The sequence below is a fragment of the Lipophrys pholis genome, assembly GCF_963383615.2.
Source record: "Lipophrys pholis genome assembly, chromosome: 7".
NCBI lineage: Eukaryota > Metazoa > Chordata > Actinopteri > Blenniiformes > Blenniidae > Lipophrys > Lipophrys pholis.
Window position 1 is genome coordinate 24452320 of NC_137638.1, and position 27348 is coordinate 24479667.

Below are 27348 nucleotides of genomic sequence, written 5' to 3' on the forward strand. Positions count from 1 at the left end.
GATTTAGTTCTTTCAGAAAGAAAAGTGCTCCATGAGAATAAAGTCAGTCCGGCGTCTGATCTCTGTTCGACTCATCAGTGCACAACTTCAAAAGAGGAGAAATGAAACTCATTTTAAAAACAAAGAAGGGGAAAGTGCGGCAGACAGATACCAGCTGGATTTTTCCAAGGATATTGCTGACCATTACATTTTTCTTCAAGTGCAATAAATTGAATTTGTCTCCTTTTTTGTCTCTGTATTTTAGCTTAAGTGGATATTAGGGCTCAGCAGTAAACTTGAAACTATTTAAGAGCCATTTATTGATTCTCTTGATGTTTATGACACCCGCGATGATTATTTTGGCTCCTGGAGAAAATAATGTCATAAGAAAACCCTAGTGGATATGAAGCTGAGTCGCTTTCAGGTTGTATGTGTGACTTCCAGTCTTTTTTGTCAAAAGTTCAGGCCTCTATTGTAGTAGGTGGAGTTCTTCATTCTCGATAAATACTCACAGACTTTACATTTTTTAATTCTAGTATGATAAACATGAAAATCCCTGTAAATGAAAGACAATTCCTTTTTTTTTTTTCTGTTGTTGCTTTCTTGTCCTTTTGTGGACAAGATTGCTTATTGTAGAGGTGTATACTTGCTGCCATGCATCCAGCTCAACAACTTGTCTGCTGCCATAGCAACTGCGGAGGAGCAGCGAGCAGCGCCGCCCGCTCGTGCAGTGGATGTCACTCGTAGCAACGGCCAATCAGAAGTTCCCATCCTTTTGTGCGAGCGGGTGTGAAGATGGAGGGATGGAGTGGGTGGGCTCTCGCCATCATGCATCTGCCAGCAATAGGACAGGCGGATCGTCAGTCTTCGTCATCCTCGCGCGCGATTGGTCGAGGAGCCGCACTATTCCAATAATATAAACATGTCTACTGCTTCGCCTGGCTTGAACCAAGGCGTACAGGGGACTATGCAGTTCTACATCAAACTGTATAAAAACTCTCATTATGTGTTCGCCTGTGTTGTTGCAGGGCTGAATTTTCATCACTGCTAAGAGAATATGCACATAGCTGTCCGCGCGCGCGTGAGGAAACGAGGATACGCTGCCGCCGCCGCTGCACGCGAGAGAGAGAGAGAGGGGGGAGACTCTGCCGTGCTTTCATCATTATAATCACCATCCTAAGTACTAGCTCTTAACATTTTGTTTTTCGGTGTTCAGGGCGAGAAGTGACAAGAATATAGACCCCTCCTCTGCAGGGCGGAGCGTGCATTTTCATTTCGGTGTTTTGTATTTCTTCTTCTTCTTCTTTTTTCTTTTTTTTTAAGATTTTTTTTTTCTACCTCTCTCTACCCTGTTCCCTGCTCTGACACGTCTGCACTGAGTGAGTGGCATTGGCACACTGTCAATCGCTCACTCCCGCTGCCATCAAACAACATAAAACACACACAGGCAGAGGCTGGAGCTCATAAATTTCAGCAGGGCAAAGATATTTTTTTGCGCATCGCCTTTTACACAGCGTTGTATCCTAATTAATTTCTCCTCGCTGTTGCTTGTTTTGTTAGTTTTTTTTTCTTTTTCTAAACATATCGCCCCAACTTTTTTCTTTTTGTACATTTCCTATTTTTCTATAATCACATTTGGACACCTTTATGCGATTGTGTATTTTTTTTTTTTTTTTTTTCTTTTTTTAAACGCTGTCACTTGTCGCGGGAATCATTTCTAGCACATTTATAGTTGGCGACACCTGCAAAGCCTAAGATTGTTTTTCTTTTTTTTCTTTGTTTATTTGTTTACACCTCTCCACATTGGATATTTTTTTTTGCTCACGGCTGCTTCGAGGCGAGGATTTGGACATTTTCTGGAGGAAATGCGCCGGGAATCCCACGAAGAGCGCTAATAAATGAGAGATCACCAAGGAGCGTTTGTGTCCATACCAGCCGTCAATTCCCAGAGAATAGACAGATTGGTATGAGGAGGACTCGTGCGGGATACGATGGACCTTCAATTTTGACAAACAAGTTTTAAGAAGAAGGAGAAGAAGAAGAAGAAGAAGAAAAAAAAGAAGATTTATGCGTTTTTTTCTACTAACACAGCCACGCGTTTTGGCACTTTGGATCACGCGTAAAAAATAAAAACAACAACAACAAAAAAAAAGAACCCACAGCGAGAGGATCGCAAGAACTTGGACACAAGATTTTTACGCCAAAACATCCCTGCTTATAGTCGCGATTTAGAGAGAAAGAAAAAAAAAATAAACCGTGGGTGCGCGATTTCCGCTGAGAAATCACAAAAAACGCGAATTCCCCCTCGTCTGCAGCACATGTTTTAGCCCGTTTTGTATATGAGTTTTTCAATTTGTGTGGCTCAGTGCACAGACTCTTTAGCGGCGACCATGGACGATCAAGCCCGGATCATGCAGTCGATCGGCGGGGTCAGTCTGGCCGGCCACTCGGTACAAGGAGGCATGGCACTGCCGCCTCCACATGGACACGATGGGACAGACGGAGACGGAAGAAAACAAGACATTGGTGACATTCTGCATCAGATAATGACCATAACTGACCAAAGTCTGGACGAGGCGCAAGCAAAGTTGGTTGATTTATATGTTTTATTAACTTCGCTCATCCAAAGCGCTGAACGCGTCATTCTGATGTGGCCCGCTTAACTTAATTCAGCCCCCAATGCATAACAATAGACTGGAGTGGCTTTAATGATAATCTTACATCCTGCTGTATTTATTGCCTCTCAATGCTTCAACACATAAAAGAAAAAGTTATCTCTTAGGGGGAATATTTTATTTAAACAGTCTGTGTTGCAAACCTGACTGAGCTTGTCATGTACAAGAAACTTTATTTTTTTGAACACACACGTCCTTTTATAAATGTTCATAAGTCTGCAAAACTTTGGTGATTAAAAATTGCAGTGATTCCCAGTAAGTTCATGAAATGAAAAAAAAAAAAAATGTGTGTGAAGAGGATTATCATCAGTCTTCTTCAATTAAGTTTGTTTTCATTCAACTATACAATTATTACATTGTTGTAGAAAATAATAGCTCTTGACAGATGTATGGGTTTAAACATTGTGAGGCATGGCACAGCAACAGACTTAAAAAATAATTAGCTCGTTAATGTCTAGAGTGTGACTTATCAGTGAACTTATTTCAATATTTTATTTTGTCTTATACTGAAACAGGAAACATGGACTGAACTGTCACAGAATGAAACCAGCACTCTTCAGCGTTCTCTGTGAAATCAAAGAAAAGACAGGTAAGATCTTTATGTCAATACATTTTACTGTTGATAAATTCCAAAAACAAGTAATGGAGAATCAGTACAGCAGCACTCAAACCTTCATGTGATCTGATGGCAGGCTGCATCCAGGTTACAGGGAACCTCTGCCCAAATTAATCAATCACTTAAGAAAAAAAAAAAAAAATGTCATTGTGTCATGCAGACACAGTACTGTTGTCACAGTACATCAGGTATATGTTTTTTTTTGTTTTTTTTTTCCCCCCCTCCGAGGATGCTCTTGTTTCTTGTGGAGTGTCTTTTCCAGCACTGGTTGCTTGGATATAAACAGAAGTGCGCTCCAGCTCTCACTCTCAGCACCCTGGCACTGAGCAGGATGGGGAAATCCCGTAACATATGCTCTACATGGCTAAGATCACACAGAATTCATGCTTTAAAACCCGACAACAATTACCATGCTTTCAGCACATCAAGAGATTTTGCTTTAAACTGTGGTCTTTTCACTTGCAGCTGCACACTCACGCACACACACACACACACACACGCACACGCACGCACACACACACACACACACACACATTTCCTTCAAATGTAGTTTATTCTTGGTGCTTATTGAAAATTCATATTTCAAAATTAAGTATTAAAAAAAACAACCGAGTTTGCATATTTTTTAAAAGTGTAAAAGTTTAGTTTGAACACGTACACACACACACTCACATGTCAAAGCTGAAATTACAAACAGAATTTGTATATTTACAGCTCAGATTCTATCACAGCATAAATTTCTAAGTAACCTTTGTCTCGATAGATTTGTTTCCACACTTATAGTTCCGCTGGACCTCTAGTAAACTGTCACCTTTATATTTTTACATCAAGTCATGATTCATAGATATAGTTTGCAAAGACCTATTTCTCTATGTTCTGTCGTGGTAAACAGAAAATCAAGCAAATGCGTCAATTTGTACTTTCTAGTGACGTTAATAATTGTGGATTAACGACCAAAAAGAATACAGAATTTGAAAACAGAGGATGGCTTGTCAGATTTGTGACCTTTGTGCAGTTTATAGGGAAATTAGTGTGAAGGAGATCATAAAAGTTTATGAACTTCCACAACACAGGTTGCGTCCACAGGGGCAGGCTGAGGCTGCACAGTCTTGCCGAGATGTTTCTTCTGGGTTTGTTCCCCAGTTGCGTTTGCACCTTGCAGGTGACAGCGTCAGAAAACCACAGACGCTAGACGCTAATTTTCATGTCAAAAATTGTATTTATGTCAAAAGGTGGTCTGCGTATTGGAATCGCTGCATCGCCGGGAAAAACAGGCTCAATGGTTTCGTTCCCATTCTAATGATATATTGAAATATTATCACAATTCCAGAATTACTCTGAAAAGCTGTTTTAATCAATCATTTTACCAATATTTCTGTTTGGAGTCAATGGTGACTCTCGTTTCAATGTTTTAGTTGGGAAATAAGTGATTAATTTGATATAATCAGCTGGAAGTAGCTGAAAATAACTACATGAAAAATGGCAAAAAAAAAAAAATATATATATTTTTAAAAACATCTAGATGTACCTTTTTGAGAGAGAGTGTATGTGCCTGGGAATGCATGTGTGTGAGACAGACATGAGCGAGAAGAGGATAGGGAGAACAAGCCTGTGTGTGTGTGTGTGTGTGTGTGTGTGTGTGTGTGTGTGTGTGTGTGTGTGTGTGCATGGTTAACCTGTGGTTTAGAGTCACAGACTCCCCCTCTTAGCCATTGACAGAGCTCAGCTGGTCCGGTGGCCTTGTTGACCGGCCTGTTTTCCAGCACACAGTGAGCCTTTCACTGGCTCCTGTAGCATCATTCACCGGGCTTCCTTGGCCCTTTTATGTCTGCTCAGATGGCACATGGGACTGCGGCCGTCTAACTGGGGACCTGACTAATAAGCTCACAGTAACTTTTATTCATAATTTCAAAGGCAGTCCGAAGACCATCCGTGGAATTCCTGCATGCTTGTATCGTACTGTCAAAAGTCACTGCATCATATGCGAACAAATGGCGAGGCTTTCTGCACGGAAACTTAAAAACAACCAACCGGATTTAGTTTTTCTAGTTGTTGTTTATTTAAATTTTTATTTTTTTTTGTATGAGAAGTGAAAAAGTGCATGTCCCAGTAATATCAAGATATTTTGAAGACTTTTCAGGGTGTTTAGAAGTTTATGACACTCTTCTAACTGTTATTGTGGAGCCTCGGCATATTTCTGCATTGCTAATGCCCTAGAAGTATTAATTCACTTTGATATGCTAATTAGAGAGCATTATGCAAGAAATGAGATTAAGTGGCAGCATGAAGTCATTTGCCTGTCACTAAATTGAGTGTTTTTAGCAGGAGGGTTTTTTTTTCTACCCCCAAATTTCCTTGGTTTTGCATTTAGATAAGGTAAATGTGAGATTCGGTTGGCAAGTGTTCTTCTTTGTCCTTCAGTGTATGATGTTTTTCATTTTCTTTTTCTTTTTCTTTTTTTTTTTACAAAAGCAAAAATTGGAAAATGAGATTCTGTCATGTTTTGCTCCAAACTGTTTCAGGACAGTAGGTACATTCACATTGTACCCTTTTCCCTATAGGCAGCATGAGGAGACAATAAGTGCATTGAGTGAAAATTGCCTGCGATTTAGATGAGTTTTGCAGTTATTCCTCTGTGCTGGGTTTGTTTTATCCTGCTGGCTACTCCCTTGTCTTGCTCTCACGCTTGGAAGAGAGGCTCCCAGCAGCAGCAGCGGGAGCGGCAAGAATAACAAAGGTGAAAGATTACCTCCATATGGTATTTCTGACCAGGAAAAGAGAGGTTCTGTTGCAAGACTCCTCTTTGATGTGAGGTTTAATCAATAGAAAGAGATTACAGAAAACTATTACAGGCTAAATCATGGAGTGCTACAGAGAGGCTTAGCCCTCTCCACAGCTCTCTCAGCTGCATGGCGCTTCTTTTGGCTGCGTATTGACTTGTTGTTTTCGTGACCTTTGACTCATCAGGTTCAGAAACGAGGGGGTCTGTCGAGGTGGAGGAGGGAGGGAGGGGGAGAATGTGGCAGATTCAGGCTGATAAATGCTGCGATCCAGTGTTGAAAGCAGTGGATTAGGGAGGGACTGTGCTCACAGGTCCAGCCAATATCGCCGTTTTGTTGCACAGACTTGATTTGACCCGTGATTCCGCTCATGCTCATCGGTTCGTCTGTGGCTTGTAGTGGAGCTCTGCTAAGAAAATCTGTGTTAACTAAATACGGTTCAGGATGAGCCTGTAATTAACCACATGCAAGGCAGACTAAAAGCATTACCTGGAGTAAATAAAGTTAGGACTGAGGAGGTAAGCATTTTTGAAATCTACAGGGAACATTAATTTCAATGTTCCCTGACAAAGTTAATGAGCCTTCTCTTTCCAATTGGGTTATTGTTATTAATACCAATTTATTCTAAATAAAATGATAATAATAACTTGTGTTAATATTATGCCATTAGTGTTGATTTTATCACTGCAAGATGAAATCACAATAAAATAGAAAGAAAAAAAAAATATCTCACACAGCAGAGCATTTTGAATCTATTTTATTTTTGCTCTGTATTCCTTCTGTCTCCTTTTCTACCTTGTGGGTTTCCTTCATCCTGAAAAAAAAAAAAAAAAAAAGCTCCAGAAAATGCATGACAGGGAACAGAGAGCTATTCAGCAGCAGAGACAATTGACTTTGGCTGCTTTTTGTCTCAGAGAGCCCCAGTGATGCGGCTGCAGTGACTAGATAGTGTTGTGCCGAATGGCTTGTGCACAGCTGGGCTCCTGACTGGCTCAATGGCAGGGCCACTAGTGCTTCCTTCTCTAAAGCACAGGGGGGACCGGGCAAGATGTGGCTATTATCTAAGTAGCTCCCAAATACCTTCCATTTCCCCATCAAGCAAAGATGAAAAGAAGGAAAAGCCAGACAAAGAGGACAGAAAAAAAAAGACAAGAGTGTACATATCAGTTTCATTTGGAGGGGTAAATGCTTTTGTGTGTGGAGATAGATGCCTCTGCAGCGGTGCAGCCTGGTTTCTGCACGTACGGCTCCTTAAATCAGGGTGTTGTTTTTTTTTTGTTTTGTTTTTTTTGCACGATGATCCAGTGCTGTCCCTCCATCTGCACACGCGAGCACCCATCTTGCACACGTCTCCTTCTCTCCCCCTCCGTTGCTCCAAGCGTTTTCCGCGAGCTCCTGCGCGATCAACAGCTCATAATTGTTTTTTGCACATACGTTATGCAAATGAGTCTTTATGGCAACTGGCATAACAATTAGCATCCTCCAACAATATTTTAGTAGGTTAATTGCGAAATTTCTGAATTGTACATCTGAGTTGTTAATTAGGCATGACAGAGGTGGTGAAATAGTTATCTTCAGGCGGTGGCAGCCAGCAGAGGCTGCTTTGGATGCAAAAAGGAAGGATTGATTGAAATTAGTTTACAGCAGTAGGAGCGTGCCTGTTGGAGACTCTTTACATGCCCCCTTTTTTTTTTGGTTTTTGGTTTTTTTTTTTGTGGCATCTGTTTGTTGCTAAATGTAAAAGTATGAACCTGAGGCAGACATGGAGAAAGTGGATCAAATCATGACGCCCTGCAGGAATAGATTGCACCTTTGTGTTGATTTAAAGAAAATACTTGGCGCGAATAGAGTAAACAGATGTGAATGATACACGGTCTCTCGTCGGGGTTGAGGTAGAGAGGAATTTGTTTTTCATCCGTCACTGAAGCTGGACGGCTCTAAAAGACTGTAAACGGAAAAACAAAAAAAAATCTTTAACCTGCCAGACACATTGAAAACCGTTTGAAATAGTCATTGAAAGCAATAGGAATTTCAAATTAAGTTTTTTTTTTTTTTTAGAGGAAATAATGTGTTTATAAAAGTAAAAAAAAAATCTGTCAAAACTCCTAATTTGCTTGAATTTCAAACAAAATACCAGATTTTTATTTTTTGTTTGTTGGCTTTTTATGCCTTCAGCTCTCAATCTGAACTTACATTTGTTTACCTTTCCTAAAAACGTTTTTTTCTCTTTGAACCTGAACTTTTCCCTGACTCCCCTCTGTCGGTGGTGTTCATTACCGTGTCGATGGCCGAGTCCATGTAATGCCATAGAGCTGGTTATTACTGTAAAAAGGGTTAGAGTGAAAGACTGGTGCAAAGCAAGTCCTCTCTCAGTAATGACTCCGCTATTTATAGGTCCCTATTTCATTAGCTCTAGTGTTTCAGGGAAGAGTTTCCCTCATGGGACAATAGACACCATGATGTTCATTTACTCTGTACACATTACATGTGGACAACTAAACGACCCGTCGTTTGTGAGTGCAAGAAAGCTGAAAAACGCTGCTCTTTTGCGCTCATGTTTGCTTTTGCAGGAGAAACATTTACGGTGTTTAATCTTTGTGATAGACGGGCCGTCTTGTTTTTTTTGTTTTTTTCTTTTCTTTTAAACATGTATGGTGTGTGTAGGTGTTACTCCAACAGGTGATGGTATTCCGCAGCTAAAGCGGCACAGCAGCCAGTAAAATGGACATCTTTTAACTCTCATTTGTAATATTTTGACACGGTAGCAGTCGGTGGCTTGTTGCTTGACAAAAAGCAGTGCGATACATAAATGTCACCTTTCTGCCCCCCCCCCAAAAAAAAGTGAATCTGTGCTGTCTTCCTTCTCATTTGCAAGCTTGAAAATGAAGCCCTTCTTCCCATTGTTCCAGATGCCATTGTTCCACGTTTCATACATTAGAATGATATATTGAAGGCAGAAATGGGAAAAAGACTGCAATGCAATGAAATTTTAATCAGCGTCTTCTGCTGCTTTAATAAGGCAAATAATTCTTATTGGCTGCTGTGTTAAGATTTCTAATATTTAATTCATAACAAACCTTGCATTATTCTGCTCTCGCCCTGAGACAAGCTGTACTCTGCTGCCTGCTGAAAGGCAACATAGAGGGGAAAAAACAATGGAACAGAATATGCAGCCTGGGCATTTTTTCCTATCAGTTGTGGCATAATCATTACGCTGTTTTGATACCCCCGAAAATAGGAATTAAATAACTGTGTTACTGGAGCAAAGGAAGGAGAAACCGAGGCGCTGCTGCTGGTGATCAGCGGACAAACATTTGCATACCTTTCTGTGTACGTTTGTCAGTGGCCAGTTAACTTTTGGTTAAGCAAACAATTCTTTGGGTTGTTTTCTTAAGTCCTTGAAGTTCATTTTTATGTCTGGAGTAATGGAAAGATGGCGAGGGGCCAGCAGCTAGGTGCTGGCTCATGTTACAGTGAAACGGCGGGCCCTGTTTTCGTCTCTCGGTGAAATGGCTTAATTGGTGTCAGAGCCCCAGGGATAAAGGCCTCTTGCTCTGAAACACAGCCACACAGGCCCTGTCTTCCCTCAAACCAGGAGGAACGGCCGTCGTCTGCTGGTGAATGAGGACTAAGCCGAGGCATAACAATACCAAATGATGTTTGGGATGACAGAAATTAATATGCACTTGCTCCCAGAAAGCTATGATTAATGACGGCGAGCGGGGGAATGCTGTCCCTCCTTTTGCTCCTCTTTGATAGGGATTGAGAAGCCCCCCCCAAAAAAACAAAAAAAAAACCAAGCCACCCTCCTACCCCCCCCTTCCAAAAAGAGGCTGGTTTCTCCCCTCTCCAGAAAGTGGAGGTCATCCAGAGTACATTACTGCTAAGCTTGTCTTTCTTTTTCCTCAAGCAGGAGGCAGGAAAGAGCTTGCCATGTGATTTGGACGGGATCTCTAACTCTGTGAACAGATCAGTGAAGTTTAAAGATGAGAGAAGATATTTACCTGCATACTTTTGCAAACACGCTCACCCACCGGTACAAATGATCTTAATATTTTTTATAATTCATGCAGCATGTTTAAAGTGATTCTTTCCACCTAAAAAAAAACAAAAAACAGAAGAACTTCTCTTCTGAGTTAATGAACGTTGTCCTGATGACATCTTTTTCTTTTTTCTTTTTTCTGAATATTGATTTTTATACACACCTATTGATTCAGGAGCCAAACGTGTGAACAAAATGGTGGTGTGCTGTTGCCATGATAATGATCTGTATCTGTTGTGTCCTAGGAGGAGACACATGAATATTTAATTGTGTCTGCTAGAGAGATCCCCAGACCCTTCTGTTCATTCCTTACTTTCTCTAATGCGTTTCCACCCTCCCAGGTACTTCCTCTCTAAGTAATGGAGAATTAAAGCACGCATTAAAATGATATAAATTGCAATGTAAGGGATTTCTAAGGACATTTGTCTCGGCACAATGCGGTTGGAAATTCAAATGGCAAGTTTTGACAACGGACATTCTGCTGACACCGTATATTTGCCTCACGTTGGCTCCTCAAATAAGCATTTTCTCTGTCAGGGTGATTGATATGTATTAAGCATGCACTTTTTACATCACAGTGCTCTGGAAGATGATGCGGGTGCAAGGATATGAGTTTTAAACAGTGAATGAGTTCCCCCTCATATTGATCTATTTGTGTTGCCGGAGTGGCAGGTGCTATACGAAGAGTGTGTCAGCTTTGATTGTTTGTGTCAGTGATCCGAGCCGACACTGAGCTCTCTTACTGTTCGTCACTGCACTTGCTTCCTCTTGATGAATGGCAGCACACTGCACAGATCCTCAAAAAACTCGTGTCTGTGCTGTTCCACCGGTCCTGCGAATCAACAGTGAAATCCAGAGATTTTTATCAGTTGTTTAGAAAATAGTTGTTTTTTGTGTGTGTGTGTGTGTGTGTGTGTGTGTGTGTTTTCAAATATGCTGAATTGTGAGACACACATGAAACATGCAGTTGTATTTTGAAGGAAAATTGCATTAAAGCTCCCTTGATTAGGAATATGAGTCATTGAGGGAGAGGCTGTGTGGTTCCTCTCAGAGTATTCAAGTTTAGTTTTTAACCTGTGTGTGTTGGCAGGAATGCTCTGCCATGGTGTGAAGGTGAGCCTCTGTAAGTATGCAGAGCACGACGGGCCTCGCACGGGTGCTGAAGGAGAGCATGGAGTGGCAGAGTTAATTTATTTAATGACTGAGCGTCTTATATCTCCCCAGCCCTGATTAGAATCCATGCTTGATGAGGGAAGCGATAGAGGGGTGTGCGCTGCCCCTAGGCCCTTGCACGTACGCTCATCGTTTTCTTTCTCCAGTGCCTATTTTCCCTTCCCCCAATCCGCTGGGATTTGAGATTCAAAAAAAAAAAAAAAAAAGGGGTGAGAGAAAAGTGCACCACGAAATCGTATAATTCCAACTTGTGACTGTTGTGATATTTTGTGATTATGTCTGAACGTGTAATCGTTCAGTTGCACACTGACAGGAAACGCAGCTTTGAGGCTGATTAAGTGTGTGTGTGTGTTTGCGTGTGTGTGTGTGTGTCTGTGTCTGTGTCTGTGTGTGTGTCTGTGTGTGTGTGTGGCATGCTCCGTGATAAAGACGAAGTGCTGTGGAGCTCTATGAACGTGGGAAAGCCAAACAGAGTGTGTCACTTTGGCAGCACGGGCTGTCAGCATTGGGGAGCTGCAGTTGTAAAAACCATGACCTTCCTCTTTGCCAGCATGTCTCTTGCAGAGCCAAAGCGCTGCCCTGTAGATCTGGGCTGGCTGTGGGAGGGAATACAAACACACAGAAAGGACAGACAGTGGAAAAAAATGGTAAGAGCCATAATTGTAAAGGGGGGGGGGGGGGGGGGGGGGGGTTGGTTGGAGTAATGAAATACTTCTTGGAGCTATCATGACTGAGAAGGTGAGGGAGGGAAATGGAGAGGACTCGCAAAAAGGGGAAAAAAATAGTCCTCGGCTTCTAACATTTCCATGAGCCATCATCAGTAATGCCGCAGCAGCCTCACAAACCAGAAATTATTTCTTCAGGCGTCGCTGTCAAGTGTTATTCAAATAACACCAGCCTCACATTTGAATAACAGCCGACATTTTGAATTAATTAATCAGACAAGATAGTCTGGGCCTTTTCTCATTAGTCTACAGGTCAGGCTGGGGAAGATATATGCGCTGGTGATGATATACTTGTCTTTAATAGTGATTTATGGAGATTTTGGATTGTACTCGATTTGTCAAAGGGCCTGGTACTAGAAAAGTAGAGCAGTGTATATTTCATTACTTAATCTCTGATACGGTCCATGATGCTAAAAAGATACGATCCTGTTGTTTAGATGCACGGGAAGCGTTTTTTTTTTTTTTTTTTTTTTTTACTCTTCTTGAGTGAAGAGACACACACACACACACACACACACACACACACACACACACACACACACACACACACACACACACACACACACACACACACACAGCAACACAAATTTAATCTCCTCTCATACTGGAGACCTCTCCCATTTTACTTTTCCTATGCAATTAGGCGAGGGCTGTAAATTATAACTGTGCCGTACTTTAATTATCATGGTGTAAAAATAGAGTTCCTGTCTTTGAGAGGATTTCATTAACTTACTCAACATTCCATGTCAGCTTGGAGAATCACAAGATCACACAGCAAGGTTTGTGTTTAACATGTCCTTCACCAAGTGGGTTATTTATTTAGTTGCTATTTATGACTATTTACAATTTGAGAAATGACAAAAAATAAATTTGGGTTTACATATAAATATGTGCTGGATTTAAAAAAAAAAAGAAAAAATTGTTCATTGACTTTAGTGTGGCTTGTTTACCTGCTGGTGTGACATTTTATTTTGGGTTCATATAGTGGAGTGTGTGTGGTCACAGAGGTGTAAATGAAGAGGCTATTTTTAAAAGGATAGCTGGCGTTAACGATGCAGTGTCATGTGCTGTGTGGGGTGTGACTTATAAATGAAGACAATTGGTGTTATAATAACTATTTGTATTATTTTCAATTTAGTTTCTTCACGTACACGTGTTTTAATTAGCTGAAGTAGACCTGCAGTATGCATCTGTGATTTCGTGTGTGTGTGTGTGTGTGTGTGTGTGTGTGTGTGTGTGTGTGTGTGTGTGTGTGTGTGTGTGTGTGTGTGTGTGTGTGTGTGTGTGTGTGTGTGTGTGTGTGTGTCAGGAAGCTACAAGCTGTTGCCATTCCGGTGAGCAGCCCACACAAAATGCACCAACACCAGTGTGACAAAACATTCAAATAAATTGCTGTCAGGCTGCCGAAACACCAAGTGCAGCGATTTTTATCTGACATGTGGAAGACCCAGACATGCAGTCCTGACAAGTAACGCCGGAGCACCTGTGAGAGACGAGCGATAAAAATCAGGATGCGCCTGATCCTCGGCATAACAATACCTATCATTACTTGATATTATTACTCTTCTTTAAGAGAGAGCTCAAGATGGAAAGATAGTAGGAGCGCGTTGGCTTCTTTTTCCAAGTCGGGATAATAAATGATCTAAGTCGTAGCTTGTGTAGATGCACACACATTCCGTGGTTAAATTAAATTATGCAGTCTGATGACGTATCAACAAGTATTAAACTAGCGTTTATATTCATGCTGAATTCTTTATTAGACAGAAGAAGTAAAAAAAGGAAAGAAAAAGATCCTCGCACATTCGCAGGTGTGAGTAATGACACAGTGTACAGGTGACCCCGGTAAATAAGTGCTGGATAAAGATTTAGATTCATTCCTCACATTACAAGACTTTTTTTTTAATGCTCATAATCTGTCTTGCACACAGCTCTTTTAAAAGGCTGCTCATTGGCTGACTTTGTCTTACTGTTCCACGCAGCACGGAGGCACAAATAAATACTAAGAGTCTCTGTTGCTTCACTTATTTTCATTGAGTATACAAAATTGACTCGGTAATTCTTAAATCCAATTGAGAAGCGTTTAAGAAAAAATGCTTTTTAGAAACTTAGAGACAAAGGACTCACTGTGGAATGTGCCATCCATTCTCTACTGTATTGTTATTTTCTCCCTTATAGGTTACTAATGAGGAATCGGCCCTCATTATGATTTTAAGGATGAGAGAGGAAAGCTTTTAATTAATGATATGTAAATGGTTCTGAATTGATTATGTTAGAATATCAAGAGAGATGGGTAGAAGCTGTGGTGTAATATATTTTAATTAAGAATTAATTAAAAATGATGGCAATTTTATAGAGGCTCACAGAAAATAGAAGAATTTATTCTCTGTCACAAGTAAATCAGCCTTTGATTAAATAAACAGACACATGCTGTATTCATTGACGAGTTATATTTATACTTTGCCAAAGAGGCTTATCCGGACTAATAAAAAAAAAAAGAGAGAGAGAGCGAGAGAGAGAGAGAGAAGGGGAGATAGAGGGAGAGAAAACACAGATCAGTGCGGTATGTCAGTGGTTGACCACAAGCTGGGTTCTCCTGGGTTAATGGTGATTTATCTCATTTCTAATTCATGAGATCCTCCTGGTCTGTGTTAGGTGGATCAATAAAGCCGTGTTTCCTTTTTGAATTCAGTGTCTACAATTAGATTTGCAGCATGCAACACAATTATAAGCAAGACATGAATGCGTGCTTTTATCTCTTGTGGCAAGTGAGTGTGCCACCCCCCCCCCCCCAAAAAAATAAATAAAAATCAGTCTGTTTATGAGCTAAAAAGATTTGTGTGAAAAAAGATGACTTGTGACGAGACGCGGACCCTAGTTAACCTTTTTAATTGCTATCTGCTTTGTTTCATTCATTCTTGGGGGCATGGGGAAAACAGAAGACGTTAGGTGCATTAACAGTGCACGCCGCTATTAAAGGGAGAGAGGTCTTTGTTTTCTGCTAACGGTGGCATACAAGCTCTGTGCTAAACTCTGCGATCAATGGCAGAGAGGCTGCTATCACAGCACTCGGAGCAGGCGTAGCTCAGGGGGGAGGGAAGGGGGGGGGTGGGGGGTCCCTGGTGGTTCATTTTGATTGGAGCGCGGAGTTTTGTGTTGAAAGGCGAGGGAGAGACAGGCTGTTGGAAGCAAATCCCCCTGGATCAGTTAGAGCTTTGCAACAAAAACACCTTGATATTCCTGGGAACATTTGCTTAGGAAAAAGAGTGAATTTAAATAAACGGGCAACGAGAGAATGAAATGATCTAAAGCGTTTCTGAAGGTTCGCGTGTTCACAGAAAGCTTGTGTATTTTAGGCTTAGAATTAATTTGGGAACCACTTTTTAAATCACCGCAAAGTGTTGCAGTGTAAAAAAAAAAAAAAAAAAAGGAAATCAGTGTGACTGTATTTTGTATGTTTTCCACATTCTCAATAACACATTTTTGAGTAAATAAAATGAAGTGTGGGAAGAGGCTTTCAAAGACTAGGTTGATTATACAGAAGGCAGGAACTGGATGTAGTATGAGTGTATGGGAGGATACGCTGCGTTAGATGGAGGGAGTGTTGAATGGATTATTAGGACGAGTCCCCCCTATACCAGGTCACATGAAAAAGCTTGGAGGCATCATGAACTGTCACATGTGTGCATGACAAATGTCTATGAGCACATATATATATATATATATATATATATATATATATATATATATATATATATATATACACAGTGCAGCCACACCAGTGGCTAGCGGAGCATCTTCTTTTTGACACCTGCAACTAGTTGCAATACATCACTGTCAGGATCGCTTTTTCGACCTATCCGCATTTGCACGTTAGTTATCCACAGAGGCCTTCGTCAAAAAAGTTGAGCAGTCTTGACAACAGCTCCCCAGTGGGAACAGAAAAGGTGAAGATCTGCTGGGAGGTGCCATGCCGAGTGTCATCGCCGGCTGTGCTCCCTGCACCCAGCAGCATTGTAATGACAACGGAAGAGAGAAATGACGGTTTAACGTACAAATATTACGCCACAATTAATTTTGCAATTGACACGTGAGGGAAAATTCTGAAGGGCAACAGCGAGCATCTTTGTTTTGTCACTGCGCTATATCACACGTTGCATTGTGTGGCGTGTGTGCCACATTAATGAAATGATGGGAATGACATAATAAAAAGCAAGGTTGAGGTTTATTTTGTTTAGGGCCTCTTGTCGCGAATGCAGGCGCTCGTGTAATTGACAGTGAGCTAAGCTGTTGAGGAGGAAGCGAGGGCACGGCGCCTCCTGTGTCAGCTCACTGTGGAGACGAGGAGAGCCTGCCAGTGGCACCGCTAGTGGCGAACACCAACAGCTCCGGCCGCGACAAGGAGGAGGTGGAGAGTAACGGGTGGTGGCGGCGGCGGCGAGGGGGGGGTCAGCATCTGAACTGGCTGATGGGAGCCAGAACATGAAACAATGCCGGGGGAACGTCTGGTGGGTTCGCTGCACAGAATTACAAGCGAGGGAGCAGGCCTGCTGAGGCAATTACAGCTTAATGGGGTCATTTGGAAGGCAATTGCCAGGGGTTAATGTAGTATGGAGAGATGAGGTGAGATTGAAGTGAAATTTTTGGCTAGAAAATGTGTTCAAATGAAAAGGGAGCAGGCAGACAAGTCGTGCACTGATGGGGTGGGAGGTTGATTGGGGGGACTGGAATGCAGGCTTTCACCGCCACACAGAGAGACATGAAGCCTGACTGTTCGCTCGCAATGTACACCAGCGCGGGCGAATGCGCATGTCAACACAGGTGCCTTTGCACTCTTCCTCTATCTGGCCTCTCCGTGCTCAAACCATGAACAAGAGCTCCACTGTTCCACTTTGGTGCTAAACACGGTATTACTCACTCACATGCCTGGTGGTGGATTTCTTTTGTCTTGGGTTACCTGTGTTATCACGTCCTGCATCGGAAGAAACAACTCTCGGGGTCCAAAACAAAAAGCAAAGCTGTTTTTAAGTGATACAGAGAGAGAGAGAGAGAGAGAGAGAGAGAGAGAGAGAGAGAGAGAGAGAGAGAGAGAGAGAGAGAGAGAGAGACGTGTCTAATAAACTACAATAGGCACCTTGGAGAACAAGGATAAAAAGGATCATTATGCACTGTTACGTTAGCCAGTTCATTACCTTAATTGCCCAACATAATCCAGTGTTGGAAGGGTGTGCTGGAGCTTTGGGATGGAGTCTTTGCCAGGACCTCCCTCGCCCAGGTCTCATCTCCCTGATCCCCTGATCTGCAGCAAGCAGACCGATCATGCTAACACTAAACTTTGATCAAAGCCAAACTTATTTAAGGTCAGCCATGTGAAATCCTGGGAGCTCCCATGTGCGCCGGAGCGGACTGCGATATAGGAAGCGGTACAGCACTGTGCCTTGCTGCTGCTGTTGCCTGTGACCGTACTGGATCACTGGACAGCAACAGCACTATCGTCAGCCCTTTCAAGTCTTCAGTATTTTATGTGATTATGCTCAACAGTGGATCTTAACATCATTCCTTGCTGGAGATTCCTTAAGAGTGCATTCCTTCTCCCTTTCTTACCCTTCTCTGTCCATCTTCCTCTCCTGCTCACTTTCTGTCATCTCTGTGAAGACTGTGACCCCCCCACCGCCTCCCCCACCCCATCTCCCACCCCCCACCCACTACACAGGGTTTTGGCCCAGAGCCGGCCACTTCACTGAGGCAGATTTTCCCAGGCTCCCAAAGGGCCATTTTACCAGGATTCCCATCAAGTCTTCACCTATTACCAACATTTTATATCATTTATAGAGGAATCTATTCATTTTATGTGCCAACATTTTATATGACTTTACCTGTTGTAAAAAAAATAAAAAATAAATAAACAAACTGAAAACACACACCTTTCCTCAATGGAGTGTTTACTGGACTTTCCATATTTCACTTTCATCTGTTACAGCAGATATTGTGTCCTATACGTCTCACACTGCTTCCCACCACAGCGCTATATTACACAATGTAGAGGTGGTGGAGGACTGTGACAGTGCTGCAGGAAAAACAAGTATGATGCAACTGTGTTGTCATTTTAGAGTGACAAATAGACAGTGGCAGACCATCAGAAAGGGGAAGAGAGTGGAATGGTGTCGCTGACAAACTGCTATGACCTTTGGGTCCTTTGGCCTCCAGAGTGCAAAGCACATGCAGTGTTTACCTCAGGTCAGCAGCAGCATGAACACGCCGGCCCCCCATGGACAGGAGCCGAGCCCACTCATCACATTAGAATTGTCAACATCGGTAAAAAGTTGGAGAACTTTTAGTGAGAGTAAATTCTCGTGCCTGGAGAGTGGTATTAAAAAAAAGAAAGGTTCGGAATGTGTTGTCTTCGTCGTTCTAAATTATTACTATTAGGCAATGTTAAATCCTACTTAATTTGTTTCATGAAGTCTTTACAACAGCTAAAGAGAAACAGCGCCCAGAGCGAGTACCCACCTCTTCCCCTATTTCATGTCACCAAAGCATCCCATCAAAGCCTGCCTCCTTTCTGTTGTAAGGTAGGGAAAAAAAAAAAAATCAATGCCGCAATCTTTTCTTTTTGCCTCCTCCAATCCGTAATTGAAATGGAAAATCAAATGAACGGCAAGCAGATAATTGTTTTATCAATATTCCCTGCCTGCCCTACAAGGGTCAGTGCAGAATGATCATGAGTCGGGGATATGACGAGGACAAAATGTGAAATTGAACAGCTAGGAGGCAATAAATCAGCCTTGACAACTAAGAGTGACCAGCATGTAGCTGCAGCAGGCAGCTCTCCCTTCAGAATTTGTCCTAAAGCTGTCTGCACTAAATGGGGAATATTCATCTCATTATTGTTGCACTTAATATTGCACTCAAATATTATTCTTAGAGTCCAGACGGGAAGTCAAGGTCACCCGCTCTATTATTGTTGTCATTGTTAGTGTGTGATATTGAGAGTATAATGGAGGGCATTGCCATATGGTCTGCAAGGCAAAGCATGAATTTAGTCATTTGCTACAGTTGAGAAAATGGTTTGATGTTTGGTTTTCCTTTTGATGTGTTCAAAGCTATTTTAGATGCTTCGAAAAAAAACCCTCAAAAACCAACAAATATGCTGTATAAAATCCCCGTCAGCCAATGTTCACAGCTGAAATGTCACTGTAGTTTTGTGTGTTCACATTCAGACAAACTTAGTGAAGCCATCTATTGAATATATATTAATCACGGTGTTGTATTCAAAATATGTTCTAATATAAGTTAGACAATCAGCAGACGTTTGTTTAACATGGTGCCCCTTTAAAGTCGTCTCCTCATGACATAGCACTATTTGTGATATGGTCCAAAGTTCAAAAATGTTCAAATCAATAACATCCAACAAAATAGAATAAAATAATAATAAGAAATCAGAATCCATTGTAAATAAATGCTGATCATCTAATCGATGTATTTGGTTCAGCACTACAAAATTGCACACCACCTTATCGTGCCTTGCCCACGTCATATTTCTTTAAATAAACCCGTCGTGCCAGCTTTCTAAGTCTTGTAAAAACTGCAGATAAAACTGTTGCCAGAAAATCGACATCTTAAATCATATGACGTCCTTTCCCATCTGGCTCATCCAGTTGCAAGGCATTGACAAAAATATGAAATTGATTTGGTTGAAGGGTGTTAAAGAGCCGACAGGAGAATGTCACAAACAATGAATGGTCACAGCTTGGAGGAAAATCAATGACAGAGGTTGAAGCCAGTCTAGAGTGCTACTTGGCAGCATTACACTGTTCCTGGAAAAGAGCTGTCTTCTGGCCTTGGTTGTCTGATCAAAAGGAAGATTTGATCGTTTTAACGTTGGACGATACGATAAATCTGACAGCTGAAATAAGGACTCCGACGCACAGGATCATTTGACTCAGTGTGGGAGTGTCATGCATTTGAAATTAATTTTAGATTCACCACTGCAAGATGGCCTCCCTCATAACGCGCGTATGTAGAGCGGTAATACAAAATCACAGCGACTCCCTGCTATCTTGTGAAACAATTGTTGTCACCTTGTAAAAGCGTGTATGTAAAATTGCAGTAAAATATGGAGATATTTTATGGGATTCCATTATAAATTCCACTGGCTGGACATCAAGGGATGATAAAACAGGTCTCTAATTTACACAAGTTGTGTTAATTTCACTGTGTGGATTATCATCTTTGAAGAGAAGGAAAATGAATTGGCAGAGTGTCTTTCAAGTGGACAAAGTGATGAAAATCCCCCCTACTTTGTTGGGATTGCAGTTGTAAGCTTTGCACCATATGCTACTTTCCTCTTTAGCTGGGATTATGCCATCATTATTGCTGATAAAAGCTGTTTACTGCCTTGGCTCCAAATCGATGCTCGGGGCGCTCTGAAACTGGCATTCCCTCTCCAGAAGAGTTCATTCCATGCCAGCTGCTCAGGATTCAACCCCCTTTTGTTTAAGATTTCACAGTTTTTGTAATGTTTATTTTCTATTTAGCCCCCCCCCCCCCCCCCCCCCCCCCACCACCACCACCACCACCACCACCACCACCACCACCACCCCACCCTCCCTCACGTACAAGGATTCTTCCCCCCACATTAGCATATGTTTGCAACAATTTCACATTTACATTTGATTTGCTTACAGCAGATTGAAGATGTTTGAGTAGTGATTATACAATCCTCTCGGAGGTATGTTTGCCAGTTAATGCAGTGAAGATTGTAAAATACAAATAACGAGGCTTGTTTCGGGGAGACGTTTGGGCGCCGCCACGGTGCCGTCGCTGCACTGAAAAGGTGGGAGATTTCAGAGCGGTGTCCTAAAGGGTGCTTTCTCACAGCATTACCAATCAATGGGATAATCAGTCAATGCAGATTCAGCCCGACAGCTGTGTTAAGATAACAACTGGTTCTCATGACTATAGCAGCCCCAATGACCTTGTGTGCCTCAAATTAATAATGTAAAATCAACACAAGACAACCCCCCCCCCCCGGTTCCCATGCAGACAATGATAAAGTACCTTTTTGCCTTACCATCAAAGGCCACTCAGACTAAGTCATGTTTCAAGGCATACACAATATTGTCACTTTTTTTCTTTCCCTTCTTTTTTTTTTCTTTTTTTTTCTCAACACCGGCTCCATGTCCCTTAAATAATGTCTCTCACTCTTCCTCTACAGCTCTCGAGTACCCAGGGAAATCATACTGATCAATATTTCCCATTTTAGAGGAACTGCAGCAAACATTCACACAGGATTTACTGTAGCCCTCTGCTAGACTTTAATCAAGCTATAATTTAGATCCAACAAACAAAAGGTTCTGGAGAAAATAAATGGAAAGTCCATTTGCGATTTTAGAGATTTTGCTCTTCTTTATTAGGTTTCTTTAGTGTTCCACCGCCAGATTATGCTTTTGTCTTGGATTTAGTTTTTTTTTTAAATTGTTTCTGTATTTATTTATTTATTTTTAATTCACTTTATTTTTTTTTTTTAGTGGTGTCTGTTGCCGCTCATGCATGTGCTTGCATGCATTGGTAATGTCTTCACAGGGCATAAATCAGAACATGCTATCTCAGTGCTTCTTTATATTGGTCAAGGGCCATTGAGCAAAACAGCTTAATGCGCCCTTAACCATTTCAGTCATGGCAGGAAGTGGAAAGACTGCTGACTGGCTGACACAGGGACCGAGTCCCTCTGCAGACCGTTTATTGTTTAATGTTAAAGTGTGTCTGGATTTTCTGGTAAATGAATTAGATTCATCTCAGTTCAAGAGGGTCACAAAGAGTAAATAGAAAGCAAATTAGACTTGTTTGTGATGCAAATTGTCATGTGAGCTGGAAACAAAATTCAAGCTATGAAAAGCGAACGTTTATATGTATATTTACAAAAGTAAAATGATAAAACATGAAAAAAAAAACAACTGCATTTAACATTAAAATCATCAAAAGTACAGAGCTAGCAATTCAAATCTCCGCTTAACAGAAGCAGAAATCTTTCCGAAACTACCTTTCAAGATACCATTTCTATATTATTTATTATTATTGATATTCTATCAGATGTTACTACTAAGTCTGCAATATTTCAAGAAACGCAATGTTGAACAACTGCTCTCACCATGTTTCTACTTTGTACCAAATACTAGTTTACTAGTTTTACTGCCATCATTCGGGGTATTGATATTCCTTTTAATGTCTTGGGTATCATGTAACACATTGTCATTCGCGCATGACTGCTCCTGAGAATCTGGCAAACTCAGGCTGGATTTGCAGGAGTCAGTGGAGCCGAACCAAATCCACATTGAACATGTAGTCACAATATCATTGTCTCGACACAAGAAGTAATGATGGTCAGTAACTCGGTTGACAAAATGTCTACAGCAGGTATGGCCACCATGCATATCATTAGAAATGCGATGACTGGAATGCCCCTCCCCCCCCCCCCCCCCCCCAGCCATTCGGGTTTGCTCTATGATCTCTACTTGAACTGAGTGAGAAGCGGGTGACCGGAGTTCAGGCTGTGGTTGACTGTTATTCATGGCAGGTGGTGACAGAACATGTGTGGTCCCCATCACAGGTGTGTGCAATTAGCCTGACAGCTAGTCCTCGATTGCCGTGAAATAAGACCCTCAACTGTTTATGCGACTGAGAATGTGTATTTAGGTGTCTTGCCTTTGTGTGCGTATGTGTGCACAGTAGTCCCGGGCAAATATAAACGGCTGTACCTCCACCAGCCCCTCAAACAAAGCACTCCAGAGCAGCAGTGTGGGATGATGTTATACAGCACGCCGCGTAGATCCAGACCCAGTGTTGTTGCAGGCCAGGAGAATCCGTGTGTCATTTATTCAGCCTCCTGTAATGGGGAATGGACTTGGAAGAGAAGAGAGGGTAATGTATTGGAAAATATCCCTTTCAGCACCTCAGCATTACTTGTCATAGGTCAGGCTTAAAACGTAGCTTGATACAGTTATTAACTCTAATCCGGGCATAAACACAAATCCTCAAGCACCAGCCCAATTAATAATTTGCATAATTAACATGCATTTTAAATAGAGGCTGGTGGTGTCGTTGCCAAAGCAGGGATGGGGGTAATTAGGGCTAACGGAGCAGTGCCTAGGGCCCCTACCCGTGGACGTGCCGCAGTCATTTCCAGCAAAAGGATTGACAACTGCAAGACAAGCTCCCTCGGCTTAGAGCAAAACCCCCTTTGACAGAATTAATAGTTGACAAACTGCTCCTAAAGCCCTGGCATTGTTTCTGTCAGTTGTTTGGTTTGATGTCACTGTTAGACATTATAAATCAATAGTGTCAGGATTTAGTAATGTTTATAGCCAGCCATGGTTTATTATTTCATGTGACTGTCATGGACAAATAGTATTTATCATAGCTGTCTATAAATTACTGCAGACACACTGTTGGTTTACCCAAACTCGCTCTGCTCTTACAAAGCCCATTCCACCGTCCACTTACATATTTAGAGTAATTTATTTTCGCAGCCGTAGGCCCACATTAACCCTTTGCTTTCGCATACTCCTCTGAGACTTATTGTGGCCTGATTGTTGCGCCTCCACTGACACATTAACACATCAAAACAGCTGATCAAAGCTTGTTCCAAGCTACATGTTGCAGGTTTCTCCTTTTTTTTTTTTTTTTTTACAGTTTCTCATGAGTGAACGTGTTTTGAAATGATTTTAAAAACTGATAAACAAACCTGACAGCCTCTTGCCTACATGTCTTTTCATTAATGCCCCATCGCCGGGGCTTCCTTCTCAGGTGGCGGTTTGGAGACTGTGCAGGGTTGTTTTTATTGTTAAGTTCTCCTGCCACTCTTTTACGTGACAAATTTACAGCGCAACCATTTAACCAACCGGCTTTCATCGTAACGAAATGGTCTTAACCTTTGAATCAGTGCCACACTCATCAAAAACAATTAGAATCATCACGTTTAATGAGATGATTGATTGGTCAGCTCTTGCATCACTTTGTCAAACACAGAGCAAGCATGCAATATACAGTGATTGATGATATCTGCTAACAATACCATTATTTACATTAACACATGGATTTGTCTTGTTTACACTCTCTATAATAATGAATATGTAACAATGAGACACTATTGACCAGCGTGCTTTGTACTCTGCAGCCCTCATTCAGCTGTGTTACACTTATCAACAGCCGCATTTTATTCTTTCTTTAATTGAGGAAAACATAAACGGGAGTCACTTTTGTCATTTTTTTTGGTTTAATTTGGTGTAAAACTAAATTTTCTGAGTTTGTGAAAGGATGTCAGTGAACACTAAAAAGAGAGAGGAGAGGGTAAGCTTTGCTGAAGCAGTGGTATTGATCAGCTATGCCATCGACTATAAGGTCCACTTCCAGCAGGGAGGTCATTAGTTACTCCGGTGTGCTAATTCGTCCCTGGGTTGAGGCGTATCCGTTAGAATGCTAATTCACTACTATGATCTGACAGCTGGGGTAAAGAAAGGGGCACGCAGCCTGCTGCAAGGAGCGGAGACGAGGCCTAGTGGTCTGGTCCTGGGTCAGGATTGAAAGGAGGACATCAGTGCATCGGATGTGGCAGAGTGTGCTCAGATAAAGGGGTGCAGAGCTGACCCCTGCTGTCTTTGCCCCCCAGCAGTAATGATGTAAAAGAAAGATGACATTTGGTATCCACATTTAACTTGCATTTGCAGTCCACTTGAGAGGTCCAGTATGCGTGACCTACCTTGATTAAGCCCGGGGCTGCCTTGGACTGTACCCTTTAGACTGAAACAAAAAAAAAAGAAAAAAAGAAAAAAGTGGAAGCTCACAGGAGAAAGCAGAGCCTGTATAATTGGGCCAAGTAGAGCTGCGGGAGGCAGCCAGTCTCCGCTTTGCCTTTTGTATATTCATGACCCCCCCGACTTGATTGATGGAAGGATAGCATTTGGTGACACTGTCATTTGCAAGTTGAAAAGGTAGTGTAGTGGCTGGAGCGGCGCTGTGGCTGTGCCTGAGAAGGGGCATCGTGGAGGCTCATTTCTATGCTGATGATATCCAGCCCCCTCTCATTTTCTTTGTCTCCGTTAGAAGGACATCTGCTGACAACACAGAGTTTAAAAAGAACCAAGTTGAAAATGAAAAGGAAGGGGGGGGGGTGGGGGGGGTTTTGGGTGTGCGTGTGAAGAAACATACATCTGTGTGTTTGCATGTGAAAAGCACATGGCTGAATTGCGATTTTAATCAGTGCGAAAGTTTGCGTTTTGATATCTGCATAATTTCAGTGGAATTGAACATTTTGAAGCAGATGGCTTATGAAACGTGTCATTTAGTTGTTGGGAAGACCCTCTCATTGTGCTTTTGATATTATCACTTTGCATTATTTTTATCTGCCGACTGATCACATCAGTAAACATTCGGAACAGGTGGCTTTGATTATGACGGAGTAAAATCGTATTTCACTGGCTGTAGCTCCGATGCTTCGCTCATATCTGAATTTAACGCCCTTTAAAGTAAAGCACTCTGTTGTCTTGCTGTCAAGGTTATGATGCTTTTATGATCATTAATACATCGCGTATTAATGTTCTTTTCACACTGTGTTTTCCGATTGTCATTTCAGAAACACACAAACAGAAATGATATATTAAAATGAAAAGTTACACATTATTAATCACGGATGAGTTTTACAATGCAACCAGCAGTTTGGACTTTATTGTCATTCCATTAATATCAAACTTCTACTAATTCCTATTTCGAAAGGCCCAGCTTATAGTCATTTTCTGTTTTTCTGTAGGTAGTTTTTCACATGTCTTCATATCTGCATTGCTGCGTTCAGTTGATTTTTTTTGGTCGTTTTCAATTAAGAAGTTTTAAAATAAATGTTTATTTTTTGTGAAGTAACTACAATTTACATAAAAGACACCACACAGAAAAACAATTACCAGTTACGTGATTATTTCAGGTGTCACATACTGCGACAAGTAATTCCACAGCACACATCTCTAAAAATATAGGTTACATTTTTAATTAAATGTTATTCATTTTGAATGAAACGGGTCCAGAGCCAATAGAAATCATGGTACAACTATCTATTTATAATCCAGACTAGAAACATTGTCATGTCTTGACAATTAGGTTGACGACTTAGTCTTGAAATGATGAAAGTTATATTTGACATCCAAAGGTAAATGAGACTTTCAAAGCCAGGGGATGCGAGGATGTCTTAAGCTGTCTAAATATTATTAAAACGGCGCTGCACCTTGAATACGTAAAGGAGGACGAGGGCTGGTGACAGAAATATCAGTTTCCTAGAGACACTTCTGCTATCCCCTCAGCGCTGCAACCCACACTTATCAGAGCCACAATTTATAGCTGCGGTGTGAAGTGTTCGCCTGCAACTCCCATCTTTGTATTTACACCAATTAGCACATAAACTCTAATTACTGAGATCAAGGCAACCGGGAGTCCATAAATGCAAAGCGACACGGAGAGCCAAGTCAGCTGACAGAGAGGGAAGGTGACAATAAATAGGGAAGTATCAATTAGGCATCAATGACGCGATGATGCGTGTGCGTGCGGGGAGGTGTCACGCCGAGGGAGGTGGGAGTGTGAAATGTGTGGGGGCAGCGGGGTCCACACAAAGTTACACAGGCTGTGGGGTCTCGTAACTCACATGCTGACACACTGAGTGGTGACACGTCGACTGTACAACACGTCTCCGTATTAACACCGAGGCACAATCAGGCACTTCTCTCGAGTCTCTGTGAAAACCGGCACTTATCACAGCACTTGCCTACTTTTAAGGTAACAATTAACACACACTAAATAAAGGAGCCCGTTGCAAAGTCGCAAGGTATAAAAGTTGGTGCAAACTGAGGGGGAAATAGAATGTTGTTTTGAAGGAATCATCATGATCGGGAGACTGATTTGACAGCCTGAACTTGAGTTTAATTTTAATTACTCGGGACCCAATGGCAGCTGCAGAAAGTGGAGGCTTCATGTAATGACTTGAAATGGATCATAGACTACGCTTGAACCTCAGGTTAATCCCAATAAATTGAGCTTGATCAAAGACTATGGCAGTAAAAAAGTATGGCTCTGCACATTAATCTAACAAACGCATAAAACAGGACCGGCTCAGCTCTATAAATTAAACTCTGGCTGCAATAATGCTGATCGGAGGAAATTTTGCCAGCATTGGCTCAAGCTGCCTGTGTATGTCTGAAGTCTTGTTATCCCCTTGTCTTGATCTGGAATGGTGTTACCCATTCCCCTCTCCTTGTGCAGCTTGGATTTTTCTTTTTTTCTTTTTTTTTTTTTTTTTGCAGGATCGCTCAATGATGGATTTGTA

The 27348-nt window shown here is 41.7% G+C and overlaps 1 protein-coding gene across 5 annotated transcripts in view; it reads left to right on the plus strand.

Moving 5' to 3' along the window:
* The first annotated feature begins 918 nt into the window (after positions 1 to 918).
* pbx3b (pre-B-cell leukemia homeobox 3b) overlaps positions 919 to 27348 on the plus strand; it is a 56348-nt gene continuing 29918 nt past the window's right edge. For 2 of the 5 annotated variants that reach the window (XM_080467093.1, XM_080467094.1), the window contains exons 1-2: positions 925 to 2566; positions 3170 to 3243. In XM_080467093.1, the coding sequence (XP_080323219.1) occupies positions 2319 to 2566; positions 3170 to 3243 (322 nt within the window). In that variant the 5' untranslated portion in view covers positions 925 to 2318. Of the gene's footprint in view, positions 2567 to 3169; positions 3244 to 27348 lie in introns of all 5 variants that reach the window. The other 3 variants (XM_080467092.1, XM_080467095.1, XM_080467091.1) reach the window with 3 other exon arrangements.